Source organism: Indicator indicator, chromosome Z (assembly GCF_027791375.1).
Source record: "Indicator indicator isolate 239-I01 chromosome Z, UM_Iind_1.1, whole genome shotgun sequence".
NCBI lineage: Eukaryota > Metazoa > Chordata > Aves > Piciformes > Indicatoridae > Indicator > Indicator indicator.
Window position 1 is genome coordinate 29,407,827 of NC_072053.1, and position 16,374 is coordinate 29,424,200.

General features: G+C 38.5%; 1 protein-coding gene across 2 annotated transcripts; it reads right to left on the minus strand.

Moving 5' to 3' along the window:
* Positions 1-1,262: 1,262 nt before the first annotated feature.
* On the minus strand, positions 1,263-15,918 carry DEPDC1B (DEP domain containing 1B). 2 transcript variants are annotated; one of them, XM_054397896.1, is made up of 11 exons: positions 15,871-15,918; positions 14,983-15,248; positions 11,903-12,038; positions 9,537-9,664; positions 7,184-7,314; positions 6,189-6,236; positions 5,593-5,733; positions 3,675-3,841; positions 2,345-2,521; positions 1,700-1,885; positions 1,263-1,424 (listed from the first exon to the last, which is right to left on the minus strand). In XM_054397896.1, exons 1-11 carry the CDS (start codon positions 15,916-15,918, stop codon positions 1,263-1,265), a joined length of 1,590 nt encoding a protein of 529 aa, XP_054253871.1. The 2 variants fall into 2 exon arrangements, with proteins under 2 accessions (XP_054253871.1, XP_054253872.1); XM_054397897.1 differs by lacking the exon at positions 1,700-1,885.
* Positions 15,919-16,374: the final 456 nt, after the last annotated feature.

Below are 16,374 nucleotides of genomic sequence, written 5' to 3' on the forward strand. Positions count from 1 at the left end.
TTATTTTAAAGTAGCACCCTTTTGTATCAATTTTGCTTAAGAAAAATATTGGTAGTTCTAGCATAACTGATGTGTGAAAAGGTTTTGGAAATATGAACCATTCAGAATCACACTGCCAAAGAAACATTCCAATCTATAAACAAAAAACATTGTAATACACATCTTAAAGCTCATTGACTGGTTAGGAGGTTAGCAAAGTGAAAATCCTGTCAATATTTTGCATTACATTATGATGTTTACTAAAATGTCAGATACAGATTTGTTGAGATGTCAGCTGTTTTCTCTCCTGCATGACTACTCTGACATTCAATAAGGTTTGTAATGCTGTTCTTTAAAATTTCTAATGGATAACATGAAATTACCACTCCTAAGTATCAGAAAACAGCAATGCTTTAATAGCTTAGAAGTACTGTAAGAATCAAGTATGCACAGTCAAGTTAAAGGTACAGTAGATTTCATAATGCCAAACAAATGAAATAATTAAAAGCATATATGCTTCAAGGTTTCATATTTTTATGATAAAATTAGTGCTATTATCAAGCATCGAATTTTATATGTGATATGGGAAAAGATTTAAAAGACTGGTTTGCTTAAAAGAATGAGACAGCACTACAGATGTTAATGGAATTTCAGCAGGACTTGACACAAGCTGGAATGCATCATATGAATCAGAAATAAAAAAATGAGCTTTTACAATTTTCCAAATTAAGTCTTACATATCAAGAACACAAAAATTTACAACAGGAAAACAAAATCCAGTGTTTTCTACTTATTCCAGCATATACAGCAGGTTAATACAGCAAGTTAATTCCTCAAGATACATGAACAAATCACAGCCTAGGTAACACAAACAACTCTTACTCAAAGAGAAGAAAAAGGCACACGCACAAAAAAAAAAAAAGTAAAAAATGTTGACTAGTTACCAGCAACACATTACACAAGAGTACATTCAGACCTTGAAATAGTCAAATCAAACTACAGTAAGTGTACTTTATGACCTACATATAGGTTATCCCCTTGAGTTTGTTCAGTTTTATAAAACAACATACATTTAAAAAAATTAATGATTTACAAAAATACTGACAATAGATCACATTTCTACCACCTCAATACTTTCCTCCTCTTTTGACCTTTTCTACCATCTCAACAGTTTTCTTCAGAAGTTTTTTTTTCCTGAGTAAATACATGCTGCTCAGGCTCCTCTTGCATAAAATCCATTGATAACATGCTCTGACTCAGTTCACTGATACAATTAGAACCATTTACATCCGAAAGCTTCTGGTTCTGTGAAACGGTTGAAAAGGCTTTCTTAAGGCCCACATCAGCATTGGTGGTTTCTGTTTATTCTTTTCTGCAAATAGCACAGCTTCAGTTTCAGGGGTAGGAAATCGTACTCTATACACTTCTGGGTAAGATTTCTGAAACTAGAAAAATACATCAATTTAAGTAAAAAATTAATTCAGACTTGTAAATTATAGAAAACTTTTAAGTGCAACCTCCACCTTTGGAGCAGGAAAACTTTTTATACCTCTACATAGAAAATTAGGTGATACTTTGATTAAAAAGTTTTAGATTCCCAAGAGTACCTGTAACACTACTTTAAATCTCAGTAACTGTCTAGAGGAATAAACATCTAATCTAATACTTGATAAAGCATTTTTAAATTAATATTAAAGAGTTTAGAGGAATTTTTATTTACTTGCTTGAGTTTCTTCTTCTTATCTTTCACTGATATTTCTTTATTCATTGCAATTTCTTCCAATAAAGCTGCCAGTGGTTCTTGAGAGCCAGTTGCCCTTTGGTATTCAAATTCATCTGTACTGATTTGGTGACAAAATGATGGAGGAGTAAAAGTTGCACCAGTTTCAGCTCCAGCATACTTTATCTGAAGGAAGAATTTAAAGAAAAAAAAAAGCAGCTATGACAAATCATCTTCAAACAAAACAAAATACGTTATCACAAAACAGAAAAAGAGTTATGAAAATGCTGAGCAAGTAAGGACGGCTCCAAAAGAAAAATCAGAACATTAATGGAAGACTTTAAGCATTCACAGTTTCTTAAAAATCACAAACATAATTTCACCATTCCGTGGATAAGACAGGGGTGACCCCCAGAAAGCATTTTATAGTTCTTATTTCTAAACCATTCAAGGTTCATTAAATCTCATTTAGTTTCATTTAAACATACAGTTATGGTTGAATATCAGCAAGTTAATATTAATTAGCAATTCATAAGCTAGCAGAGACAGAACAAAGTCCTTAAGAACTGTCAGACACTGAAGCAAAAAGCATAAATTGATATAGAAGCACAGAGGCATAAAAGGCTTTTTTCATTAGATACCCACTTGGACTCTCTGGAGATGTACAATATGTTCTTCTATGGAAGATTTTAAGGTGGAAGGAACACTTAAAATTTCCTGATAATTGTCGATGAGAAAAGATACTAGTTTAGCAGCAAGCAGTTCATCCAAGTCCATTTCATCCTTTGAGCATAGAATACAACGGGAAAATGCCTGAACCATCTGAGGGGAAAAAAAAACCAAATCTCATCATTATTGTATATTTTTCTGTTTAGGGGTGGGGAATCAATCTAACTTTAAAATTGGTCTTTAAGAAAACAGATTTTAACAGCACAATACTTACCATACTTCCAAAATATCAATGTATTACCCAAAAAAGTGCATTGTGGATAGTAACACTGACTTGACTCATACATGTGACCTTGCCAAACCTCCACTTCACATGGCTTTTTCAGTTAAAGAGGGCACAAATATTCCAGAGAATTTTAACATAACACAGGAATTTGAAAGTTAGTACAAAATACTTGAAGTCTAAAGGATTAACTTCTAAAAACAACATTCAGACTATAACAATTATTTTAATTAACTATAAATGATCCTTAAGATATAACCTCAGCAGTAAAAAAAAAACAAAATTATTTTAATCAATTTAATTTAAGCAAAACCTTCACAGTTATGAAACAAAGTTACTTTTATACATGTTACTATAGGATTTTTATGGCATCGCTCCACAGCTGAGTTTTCTATTGCCCTTCTTGCAAAATACTTGAAAATCAACCTAAAGTAATAAGTCTTCTTAGACAGTCAAAATTGCCAAGTTATGCGTTACAACTTTTCAATAATGTACTCTTGCAAAAATCAGTGATAACTCTACAAGTAGTCATACAGAAAAAGCATTAGCAAAACCTAGGGCTTTGGCAAAATCTGATTAAAAGTACTTTCTAAATTTTCTGTATTTAAGTGATAAAAAAAAAAGTACTGAAATAAACTGGTAGGATTTTTTTTATGTCTGAAAACAGGTAAATCAAAACATTCAGGTCCATACTTCTAACTATGACTCAAGCAGGTAGCTCATCTCTCGCACTGTCTGCAATGATACCAGAGACTTCCATTTACCGTATTTTTTCAGCTTAGTAGTGAAATCAGTGGTGATTTAAGTCTGAAAGAGTAGGAAACAGCCAAATTCTGAGACAATTCTCTATTTGTTCACAATTTACCAAGAAATCCTAATTTATTATAATTCAGAATAGCTTTCCACATAGCTAGAATAGACAAACTGTTCTTCAAACAAGCAAACTGCATTTTGTGTACATTCTCTAGTAATAATCTTTTACCTGTGCTACTCCAAAGGCCTTCTGCCTTACATTATACATACCAAGGTTCTGGTCTGCACTGATTCAGAAAGAGGTGGCAAATCCTTGTTGAAGCTGATTTTTGCCATCATCCTCACCAAGAGTTGTAGTCTTTTCCGATTTTCCGGTGGGAGCAGGAGACAAGATATCTGAAGAGCTTCTACAGCCTTGCTGTGTTTTTGCAGTAGACCTGTTTTATACAAGATCAGGAGATAGGGCAATATTTCTCCATTATATATTTCCATAATATTTAACATTACATTTGTAAAATTGTCTCCCCAAAGCCCTGAATAATTTTGTCACCCCCAACTGGAATTACTGACTAGTGCTGAGTAAAAGATTTTCCTCAATCTTCTGGCAATGTTCTTATAGCAGCTAAGGATGTTGCTGGTCTTGTTTGCCACAAGGATGTCATGCTGGTTTATGGTCACAGTACCCACCATTACTGCCAAGACCTTCTCAGCAGAACTGCTTTCAAGTCAGTCACCCTCAACATGCACTGGTGCATGAAGTTATTCCCCACCAAGGACAGGACTTGACAGGACTTGCCCCAGACCATTGACGTCCCTGTGCATTGCAGTACAGCCTTTTGTGTATTAACACAAAATGAGGAAGAGCAGTTCTCTGCATGTTTATTGGGGGCAGAGTGTCCCATCATCACAGTCAATGAAGTGTTAACCATTCCTGGTCACATTGTTCTGGGGTACCCCGTGCTGACTGACCATCTGAGGATCATCTGGGCCAATCCCATCCCAGGTCAGTGTGGGAGAGTCACTGAGGGTACTTAACTCAGGTATCTCAAATAGTCCCATGAAGGCCAAATGAAGACTTTTAGCCATTCAAATACTTGTGTTGAGTGTCTGAAGGAGGATGTTTAGGCATATTTCTTGAGAAACATGGCATTTTCAAACATATACTCCCAGTATTTTAAAATAAATTATGTAAGAAATGAAGATAAACTAGTGCATCTCTTGAAAGCTCACATTCCCGTGACTTCATTGGTGTAAATCTAGTTCTACTAGTAAGGAAGGACTACATATTAACAACCCTTTTTTTGGTGAAAGAGACCACAAAATTAATTCCTGGTTATTTTAGAAAGTGCACAATTTCCATTCATTGCCACATAAACATTGGCATGAATTATTTCCTCTCATTTTTACATTTGTGAAATAAAATTCTTAAAAACTGAAAGATCTGAAATATAATGTAAATGCAAGTAGAAACAGAGTATGAAAAGAGAGGAACAATTTTGAATATAACATCATGAATATCTGTTGTCTAAGAGAAAGAAGTCATAAAATTAACTATATTTAGTTCGACACAACATTGTCCAAGTATAAAAATACTAAATTCCAGAAATAAAAATACTATTCTGAATTCCTTTTTAATCTCAATATTTTATTAAAAGCAACATTGTCCCATTTAGGAAAGCTCAGGAAAACTACAAAGCATGCCTAATTTTCCACTCAGCTGCTCTTTTCTGATATATAACTATAAAATGCAACCAAGTATTTCCACATTTACTGTCTTTCAAAGGACCATCTATAGCTATAGGATAGGTGAATCAAACAGTGTTTTTAAAGCACTAGATTAGATTAGTTAATGTATATTGTAAACTTTAGCAATAAAGGATTTAAATTTCTTTTAGATGCTTAGGCATTTAAAAAAAATCTTTAAATCCATGTTAGGTGTGGCAGTGCTGAGCATTGAAAGAAGCCTTTAAAAATTACAAAGGCAAGCAATGGAAGGATTTTGATCTAATGTGATAAAAAAGATAAGAACAAAACTGTCTTGTGATATGAAATAAATTTAAATATTAAACTGTTCTCTAAGTAGAATGGACAGGACAGCTCCCAAAAAAATGAGCTGTGATTCTATTTGAGTATGGTAAACTAATTCCAGGAAATCAATTCAAAAGAACAATTTTATTGAAGTACTTACCTAACACACTAACAAAAACATCAAAAAAATGAAATGTGAGAAGAGGTTCTTTCATCTGTCCAAAGTAGTCCACTATAGTTTTGAAGACATCTCTTTCAAATCCTGAGTATGTAGGCTGCTTTGAATCTGAATAACCTGGCCCTACAACAAAAAAAGAGTAAATGAAATTGTATTAATCTATGTGCATTGGTCTAGCGAAAACATACAGTAGAAGGAAAACATTAATAGAACAGCTAAACCTTTATATATTTCACTAAAATAAGCTGCACCGCCAGGAAAATATATGATGGTAGATCTTTTCCAACATTAAGGCAATTACCAGAAAAAAAATAGTGACTGTGAATAGAAAGATGATTTCATACAGCAGTAAAGACACAGAATATTCAATCAGTATTTTACTGGGGTGGGTGTTTGGGGTATTTTTTGGTTGATTTTTTGATTGATTGTTTTTGTGGGGCTTTTTTGGTTGGTTGGTTGGTTTTGGTTTGGGGTTATTTTGGCATTTTTTGGTTTTTTTTGGGGGGTTTTTGTTGGTTGCTGTGTTTTGGTTTTCTTTTAATTTTTCTCTCCATTTCCTTTCTTCAGAATTTACTTACAGTTTGCTAGACATTTCATTGCTGATAATATCCAGTGAGGTAGTTCTTCTATAGAGGGAATAAACAGAACAGAAACCTTAATGTGGGAGCTATCTCAAAATACATCTATACTTTAGTACCTGCAGTACTCAGTATCGACTAATTATGCCCACTGCTTTTACAACTCAATCCACAAAATGGCTATCACAAATTTTTAACCTGCCCTGCAAAAAAAACAGCCAAATTAGTTCAAGTTACACCTTCACTAGTGCATTTCAGGGGGCTTTCACTCTGAGCTGAAGATGATGGAAAGCACTCATACATTGTTTTGTCATTTCTGCAAGGAGGAAGTTACTATCCTGAGTCATTACAGTTGTCTTTAAAAAGCACATGTATGTGCTCTGAAGGAAGTTTCATTCACAAATCAAACCAGACTCCAATCTCATTTTACTTCTCTACAAATCTTGGGGAAAACATGGTGGCAATAATATTGTAAGTAATATATCACAAGAGCAAAGATGCTTTACTTTCTTCCTGATGTGCAAAGCAGTTTTAAACTCAGTACTAATTTTAAAGCACACTGACTGAAAACTGAGAAACTTAAGCATCTATCAATGTACAATTTGATTCTTTCCCAATATTTAATACACATTTCCTTCAAGTAAACACCCCAGTTCAAGCAGTTAATGTCTTGGTTCTCAAAACCATCAGGAAGTGAATAATATCCCTCTTCATAAATGAAAAGTTGCTGCTCCTTCACCTTTCAATGCTGCTAAAGCAGGAATATGTTTAAGAGAGTGAATATGGAGTAAATACCGATTCTTACTATTGGGATATCAGAGGGTAGCAGTGATATACAGAGGATAACAGAGTGATATACTTCATAAAAACCCCGGTATAGATGTGGTCATACAACTATAAAGATGCTACACGTTTATACAGATTAGAATTAACCTTTTTCTGTGCTAGTATATGACAATATAAATAAGTTAAACAAAACTGCCTATAATACTCACTTGATTTGTCTTCTAAAGTGACAATGCCTTGCTTATTGACATTGTATGCATTTTGGACTATATGTATTGAATTCACAAGTTTTGTGTCTAACACTTCATCCAGAGAATCCAAACCCAAGACCTTCTGTAATCTGTAAAAGTACATAAACACATAGTTCATACATCATCTAATCTGAAAAAGACAAACATAGTATTAGGATAGGTACAATTCTGAAACAGATTTCTCCATTTCATAGAATCACAGAATATCTGAAGTTGGAAGGGACCCCTAAGGATCGAGTCCAATTCCCTGCTCTTCACAGGATAACCTAAAAGTAACCCATATGACTAAAAGCATCATCCAGGCAGACACTCTTTGAATTCTGACAGGCTTGATGTTGTGATCACTTTCTTTGGGAGTTTGTTCCAGTGACTGACCAACCTCTTGGTGAAGAGCTTTTTCCTAACGTCCAGTCTGAACTTCCCCTGATGCAGCTTCATTCTATTTCCTCATGTCCTATCTCTGGTCACCAGAAAGAGACATTACTAGGGAGAAGAGGCCAACCTCCACCTTACCACAACCTTCTTTTAGGTATTTGTAGAGAGCAATAAGGTCTCCCCTCAGCCTCCTCCAGATTAAATAATCCTAGTTTCCTCAGCTGTTCCTCAAATGTCTTGTTCTCTAGATCCTTCACCAGCTTCATTGTCCTTCTCTGGACACTCTCCAGCAACTCGATGTCCTTCTTGTAGTGAGAGGCCCAAAACTGAACACAGGATCCAAGGAGCAGCCTCTCCAGTGCCAAGCACAATGGCATGATCAGCTCCCTACTCCTGCTGGCCACACTATTCCTGATATAGGCCAGAATGCTGTTGGCACACTGCTGGCTCATGTTCGGCCAGCTGTCAGCCAGCACCCCCAGGTCCTTTTCTGCTGGTCAGCTTTCCAGCCACTCTTCCCCAAGCCTCTATCAGTCCATGGGGTTGTTGTGACAAAAGTGCAGCACCAAGCACTTGGCCTTGTTAAACCTCATACAGCTGACCTCAGCCCAGTTGGTGCCATTGTCCCCTGTTCCTTGAGTCACTGTGCTCAGCCAGGCAGAGAGAGTAGAGGCAATTCCCCAATTCATGTGTTCTGTCTGCCTGCCAGGCCTACCTCTGGGAAGGTAGGGTGCAGTTACAGTAATCTCTTCCCTGTCAGACTTCCTGATAACACTTAACCTACTCATCTCAACCCAGAGCTGTATTACTAAGCAGAGGAGTTGCTCTACCTGAGCAGCTCCTAGAGGTGTTTTCAACTGCTGCTGACCAGTGCTGGCATAAAAGCAGGACGGACCCTGCAGCCTAACAACAGAATGGCAGCATTTACCCACTGGAGCTCCATCTGGGCAGCTCTGTCAGTTGTGGTGGGCACAGAGTTTAGGGAGGTTATGGCTTTCTGTGAATACCATTGCTCCCTAGTTAAGCCGGCAGAGCTACAGTTCCCTCCCTGGGCACCAATTGCTGTCCCACACCCTGTTTGACCACTTGGTCACTAGTGCTCAGGAGATTCTTTCATAGGTATGGAAGAGCTTGGCCATTATTGTTCCTGGCCCTGCCCAAGTCCCATCCACCTCTGTCGCATGAGCTGCAGGCTCCTGGAATGTCTCTGTTCCCCTGAGGTTTCCCTGGTTGAGGAAATCCCTCTGTGTACCATGTTACACCACTCCACTGAAGATTGTAGCAGCACTGGAGCTTCTTGCCTTGGTATCAAGTTTATCACATGGAAATAATGTCCTACATCTAGATGAAAGTAATCATTAGCAAGGCCTCAAGTGTGCTGTAAAAGTAGCTAATGTGTATTGTTTTTTCTCCTGCATAAATAGTCTAAATCAAAGCTTTTAACTTTGCAGCGAATATTCCTTTCAGACATGCTAAACAGTATCTGAATCTCAAAGCCTTCTGCACTCAATTAGCCACTCCATTTCTTATCACATGTGAAGCATTCTACTCATCTGAAAGGTTTCATGGTATTGCACTTCTACAGAATTCTACAAAAGCACTTTGTTGCTTTTCTGGCAACAAGACAAAAAAAAAGAAAGTCCAAGGAAAAATGTGATTAAGCAAGACAAAGTCCACACAACAAAGGGACATAAATAACACAGGAAAAATTCGACAGGTATTAAAGTTTCTTTGCAAACTTTATTTGCTGAATTTGTTAGCCAGATAACAAACAGTATATCTAATCCAGCCACTATGGCTTTGATAGCAGCGATGAAGAGTGGGTGAAGTTGCGATGAAGAGTGGGTGAAGTTACAAGCATTACTAAAGAAGACAGACAAGACTATCACCTACTACACAGTTATAATGTAACAGCATGACTTCGAATTATACTCACTGTGATAAAGTCATGGATTTCCATATCTCTTCTATATGTGTTTGTGTTAGTTCTCTGCGGAACACATGTTTGCATACTGGTACCTCCCCTATAGCTATACTGTGTCGCTTGTACCACATCTCAGAGCTCTGAAATCAGAAAAAACACTCTGCATCAACTGGTGACTTATCAAGTATTAAAACAGCACATTAGATATATTTTACAGCATGCTCCCTATTACAAGTATCTTAAATACTCTTAAATTCCAGTAAGGTCTCCATGATGCAAGTGAGGACTGAGGTTTTTCAGATGTGCAGCATCTCTTCTCAGTTACATAACTAGTCCAAAGGTGAAAAATTATGTCAGAATGGACATTAGTGTTCAGCAGCGAGTGACCTCCAGTCTTGTGTTCAGATCCTCTCTGCAGTTATAATCAGTTCAACTCACTTGTTTTCAGCTACCTCTCTAAGATTAAATATCAGCTTTATGGAAAATTTAATGGAGAAATATTAGATAAAAAGATTAAAAAGAGATAGTCATCCTTGTTTAGCATACACCAATCATAACTAAACACGAAGTTCATTATAGGTTCTGTACGTGAAGAAAGTAAAAGAAATAGCTATAGCTGAAGACATCAATCCGATCTAGTCCACTATCATAGCAGTAAAGCAGAGAATGCAAAAGATTACTATCCTTTACTCAACCTTCATATGCAGGCTTGATGGTTGAAGATTAACATGAATGTGTTGATAGGTGAACACAGAGTACAGTTTGTGTCATCAGTGTTCTTTTCAAGGAAAAACTCCCAATCATTCCCAGCCCTTTGATTTATATCACAGAGCAGTCCTAACAGATTAACAGTATTCCTTGTGATAACAACCAAACCACAAACTTCAAGAGTGCATTTAATTGCTCCAAGCATTAATTATCTGTCATTCAACAAAGCTAGACCAGAGATATTTGGAATAAAATAGCACCCTCTAAAATTAGCATTTGGTCTCCACATCAGTGTTTCACTACAAAGATCCATGCCCACCAATCCATACAGTCAACAATTGTTCCAACTGATGCTGGAGCAGTTTAAGGTGCCATCACTTTCAGCTACCTGTCTACTTCACCATTCCAGTGGAAGTTCCACCTTTCTATAAAAGAGCCAGAAAGAAACTTGTACTTTTGCTTCAGTTAGTTCAACCTATGGTTCACTGTATTAATCAAAATTGCCAGTGAAAGATTTTGAGCTATACCAGACTCTCTGCTGTCTCATCTAAGTCAGATATACACAGGTAATTTTTTACTAACTCTTAGCAGGCTAGGACGCTCAAGAGGAAATTCAGAAGACAGATGGACAATACAGCATGATAAAACCGCAGCAGATACTTGCTCAGCAACTAAAATTTCTCCTAAACTCGTCTTATCTCAACCCACAAGTGTTTGCGTTTTGCTCCAGATTTCTCCTCCCCATCCTACTAGGGGTGAGGGTAGCAGTTAGCAACTGTCTGTGTGGAGGTTAGTTGCATCTGGGCATAACAAAGGTATGTTAAATGTGGACATAAGTAATCGGATTACAACTGGTGTAACCATTTATTCAGGGCCTCTATATGTCCAGCAAAATGGTAGGAGCTACTTTTCCAAACAGATTCTAGATTACCAAGGAATCTAAAGCTAGCATCCTACACTGGTGAGCATTAATAAAAAGGCCAAAATTATCAAAGAAATTCCAAGAGTTCACAAAATATGAAAACCCTCCCATACAAGACATGGTAGAGGAAAGGTTTAGAACATACATTATTCAATAAAATCTAGGCTTTTAAGATGGCAAGAATTGATACCATTTTGGTTTACTAATAAAAACAGATTTTTCAACAACTTTACAGGGGATAGATCAGTCCAGGTAAGCATGGGGCAGAATGATTTGCACTCACTCTCACAAAGAGTAACAATGAAAGCAGGATGACTTCTTCATAGCTACAGCATATACCTCATGAAAATGGAATCTGAATCATTAACAACCTTTCAGCAGCTAGGAAGCAAATAATACTGTTCTGCTACATGGAGTGGCTTAATAAAAGTTACAGCGTAGGTGACAGTAAAGTAACTATTTTGTCTTGTACTATAGTAAAACCCTATTGCAAACTGGAATACAAACATACAGACAAATACAGCCATGCTGAATTTCAGATGCTCAGGACATCTTCCACAGCAGAAAGAAGACTCAAAGTTACCATCCCCAGCACACCATTAAAAACAACTTCACATAAATTTGAAATAAAAGTATTTTGCACTTCATTTTATAACTAAATATTTTCTATGACAGCAAAGAGACCATTAGTTCAGTTTTGCTTTCCAAATATGCATATATCTTGGGAAACAGGAACTGGGTATCTTACAGTTGTGACAGCTTTCACAGGGATATGTTCTTGGGAAGTGCCAGCCTTTGGTTGATTCCAGTCTGGAAACTTAATTACTTCCTTTCTACACGAAGGTTTCTTCGGATATGGCTTCAGCGGTGAAGAAGGAGGAAATCTACAATTAGAGAATACTTTCAGTAAATGCGAACTCTACCCTCTTCCACGTTTGCCAATCAAAATTGTAGTAGGCCTTCACATGCAAAAATACAGCAAATCCTTGGACACCAAACAGCATGACTTTGTTGTCTGAAGACTGATACTGAGTGACACATGAAAACATCTTAAGGTATTTTGTTTGGCATACATTTGCTGCTTCAGAACAGTTCAGGTTCTTTGTATCCCTCATGTCAGAGCTGAGACTTGGATGAATGTGACATTCCATTGCATCTCAAGCAAGATCAACAGACTGTGCGTCGACAACTGATTCACTTCTCCACTGCTAGCATGCGTCTCCTAAAGCAAAGCTATGTAGCAAAGTTACATGACTAATGCTTGGATTTAATTATCATGCATGCAAGTGTCCACACATTTTTGTTCACATTAACATGTTCTTCTGTGTTTACACACTTTCTAGGAGATTATATCTTGCAGTTCTTTTCAGGGGTACTTTTCCAGCTGGTTATGCAGGAAATTAATTCACATAAGGCATTTAAAGAAGTGAAAAAAATCCCAACAAAACAAAACCAACAACAAAAAAGACAGCAATGAAAACAAAAACCACAAAAATAACAAATACTAACCTAGCTCTTGCAGAAAACAAGTAAACTATGCCAGACACTGAACTGAGTCACATCTTCAGCCTGATCAGAATTAAACTACTGCCAAACTTAAGCCAGAGTGCATACAAAAGAATTAATAGCAGCACATCAGAAACCCAACTCAGTTTGATCGAGCTTACGTAATCAGGATGGCCCAGATCAGATCTTGTTTACCTGCACTCCTAGGTTTTAGATGCTAAGATTCCTGATGGTTTAGGAAATTGCTTCAGTCTCACTCTTTCAATCAGAATGTAAATGACAGTTACATCTATGAGAGTGCAACAAGAACCTGTACACCATTGGACAGCATGAATTTATATTATATCAGAAAAACCCTCATGCTCAAGAAATCCTAAGGTTTTCTCTAAAATTTCACCCCATCCTTTCATGGTAGTTCCAATAGTTAAATAGTTTTTAAATTGCAGTTTTGTTAATCCCGTGGTATTATCTGCATGGCTTAAACACATTATGGTTTTGCCCACACACACTGAGCCTGTTGGGCATGCTGCACAATGCTCCTCAACAGAGCATCTGCAACACGAGATAACACTTCCTTCAGACAAACCTTTGGAGAAGTAATAAGCACCTTGCACTAATTCTGCAAGACTTTGCTTCTTAAAGTAACCCGGATTACATTGTACATGTTTAGCTATTGAGTGTTCGTAACCTTTCAGCTCTTTGTTATTTCTTAGAGCTTAAAATTTCTGCAGATTTTGTTTCTTCCTTTGCTTTGGAGTACTCTCACAAGTTTCCTGTTTCCCCTCAAGTTCTTCACAATTTTTAGCTGTATGTCATTTGCTGCCCCAGTTCTCAACCAACCGGTAAATTAATGAATTGTTACAAGCAGAAAAATCAGGTGCATTCTCCTTTCAATGGTGTAACAAGTACCACAGCTGAATTCCCAGGAGTTTACTAGCAATGCAAGAGTACTAACCATTTTGCGTTTAATACAATTGCTCAGATTAAAAAACAAACAAACAAAAGTAAAAATCAACAGCTTCTGAAACTGTACACTACACAGACCCAGTAAGTCAGGACACATAGATAGCCTTTGCTCTTTTTCAAAGCCATGCATTTCTCACCTTCATATTTAATACTTGCCTAATACTCTCAGGCACATCAACAATAGTAACATCTTGGTTTGCACACTCTGTGGAACAAACAAGAGCGTACTACTACACTTACACAAAGAGAATGAATGACAATTATGGTCCACAGTGTACAGTAAAACTAAGTTAACACAGGAAGTTATATAAAAAGTATGAAGCATATTAAGGTTTCCAGAGTAGGCACTGTCAGCAGAATTAAGTTTCTTGTACTGGTACCAGTTACCAACAGAGAAATGTATTTACAGCATAATATTAGGATAGTCCACCAGAGGGAGCTGTCAGGACATTAAATACATGAAGACTGGTGGGCTGGAAAACTGATGCTCACCGCTGTAAAAACGAAAAAGCATGGTTTAGTATTTAAAGCCAAACACCAAACCCATGAATAGCCTACATAGTTACTTTATGCATCAAGCCTAGTATGAAAAAGACGGCTCCAATTCAAGAAGCATGAATGGTACACAGTTCTCATTTTAAAAAATGTTCCATCAGTAACTTAGGTATCTTTTGATTGAGAGGTGGATAAAGAACATTATTAAGACAGCTGTAACGCAAGAGCTCTCTTTTCCAGTAATATATAGATTAGCAGTGCACAGAGAAAATCAAAAGCATGGAAACATTTCACTCAACCAACTTCCACAGTCTGTGGCTCAGGGAAGTCATGGATGAAAACACAAAGGAGAGAAGAATGAAGTAATTTGAATATGCTATGATGTCAATCAAAACAATTACAAACAAAAAGCATAAGCACAGGAATTCAAATCAGAGAGATATAGCATAATACAAAGCAGTTGCCAAAACCTATACTTAATCTTCTGACAAAGAGTGAATGTTCAGAAAGAAAGGAAAGTATTTAGCACATACGGCACTAGTAAAAAAATGCCAGTGGTTCTGTCCTAAGAAACGACAAAGAAGGACAGGTCCTAAGAACATATCAGAACAGTACCATGCTTACCACCATGATACAGTACCAGTACTTAACTGCATTTCTAACTCTAAACTCCAAACACTAAATCATGACAATTATCTATCACTAAAGAAAACAAATCATTTAAAAGAAAAGGGGGAGAAGACATTACCATCTTTTCAAAGGCATTCTACAACAACAAAAACCCCACTTTTAAGACCTTTGCATAAGAGTTATTACTAGTTTCTGAAAACGAAAATTATTAGTCAGCTTGTGTAAGTCTACCTGTATAAGTGGCCATCATCTTGAAAGTCCTCTTTGCCCCATCTTCCTTTAATATCCTCAATAACATGATTTTTCAGGAATTTTTTTAGCAGCTTAACCGTTTGATTGCGAGTCACTTCTGGGCCAAAGTTTTGATTAGAACCAAGCAGTTCATGTAAACAGTCCACTGCCTCCGAAGCTTTGAAGCAACGCTCGTAGCTTTTGAAGCGACACCGATGCTTTCGTAAAGGCATCCCAGCTCGAAAAAGTTCTATTATCTCGTTCCACTATGGATGAAGAACAAAGCTAACAATTACAGGCAGTCTTCTTCTAAATGCACTTCAGCTATACAAAGAGGCATCAGAACTCAGACAGATCTAAACACAGAACTATATACTTTTTTTGTCATCTGAGTTTACAAGCACACCGAAAGCAAAAACTGTGATTTAAAGACCTAAATCTGACAAAAAAACCCCACCAGATTTATGAAGATCAAATATCCAGAGCCGCATACTAGCAACGGCGCTACGAATTCAGCTTTAGCATCACCTGGGTTTCTAACTGGAAAAAACGCTGTGCTCCACTCCGCCGAGCTCTGCCGCCGCTCCAGTTAGGACACATGGGTCCAGCCGCCCCACACAGACTTGCTGGGCCACGGTTGGGGACCGCCTCGCCGGGTCGCGACTGAGGACCGGCTGCTGAGATAGACTCAGTGCAAGCTAGAGCTGGCGGCGCACGGTTCTCAGGCCACAGAGAAAAGGCCAGCGGGGCAGGCCCAGGAAGCCAAACCACCTCAAGGCAGCCAGCCGGTCGGGAGACTCTAGAGAGTCTCCGTCGGGCGGGGAGGCACCCGGCTACGCAAGGGACGAAAGAGGAAACGGGGCGCCCAGAACCGTGGGGGGCACTCACCAGACGGGTGGCGCGGTAGGGTCCAGGGCCGACGAATCTCGGCTCCATGGACGCGGCCAGGCCTCGCCGTCTCCACGGAAACGGGCAGCCGCACGCACCGCGCCCGCCGACCGTTTGAATCCGGGCCCGAGGGACGCAGCCTTCACCTATTGGGTGGCGGCGGGGACACGTGACAGAGCTCCTGATTGGCGAGGAGGAACCTCTGGCCGGGTCGTCCCCCGCGCCCCGCAGCCAGTCTTGGGAACGCACGGGCACCCCGGCCAGGCGTGTGAGAGGGGTACGCCCAGCTGCACACCCCCGTACCCCGGAACTGTGGTGTCTCTGCCTCGCGGGCAGTGCCGCTGGGTGGCTTCCTCGGCCGGAGAGCAGGCCGTACGAGGGCGGGGCCGGCCAGGGAAGGGAAATCAACGCCTCTGGGTGGGACCGGGTGCAGCAGTGCTGGAGAGAAACTCTCCTCCTCCCGGGCAGATAGAGCGTAAACGCATCGTTTGGGTCAGTCTAACT

Bases quoted from the DNA above. Each gene is read 5' to 3' on its own strand.
- DEPDC1B (XM_054397896.1), bottom strand. From the start codon at position 15,918: ATGGAGCCGAGATTCGTCGGCCCTGGACCCTACCGCGCCACCCGTCTG. The intron at 5,734-6,188 runs GTAAGTAAATTC...TTTTTGTTGTAG, and splicing joins AATGAAATGTCTAGCAAACT to GGCCAGGTTATTCAGATTCA. The intron at 1,886-2,344 runs GTGGGTATCTAA...TTCTTCCTTCAG, and splicing joins TACATCTCCAGAGAGTCCAA to ATAAAGTATGCTGGAGCTGA.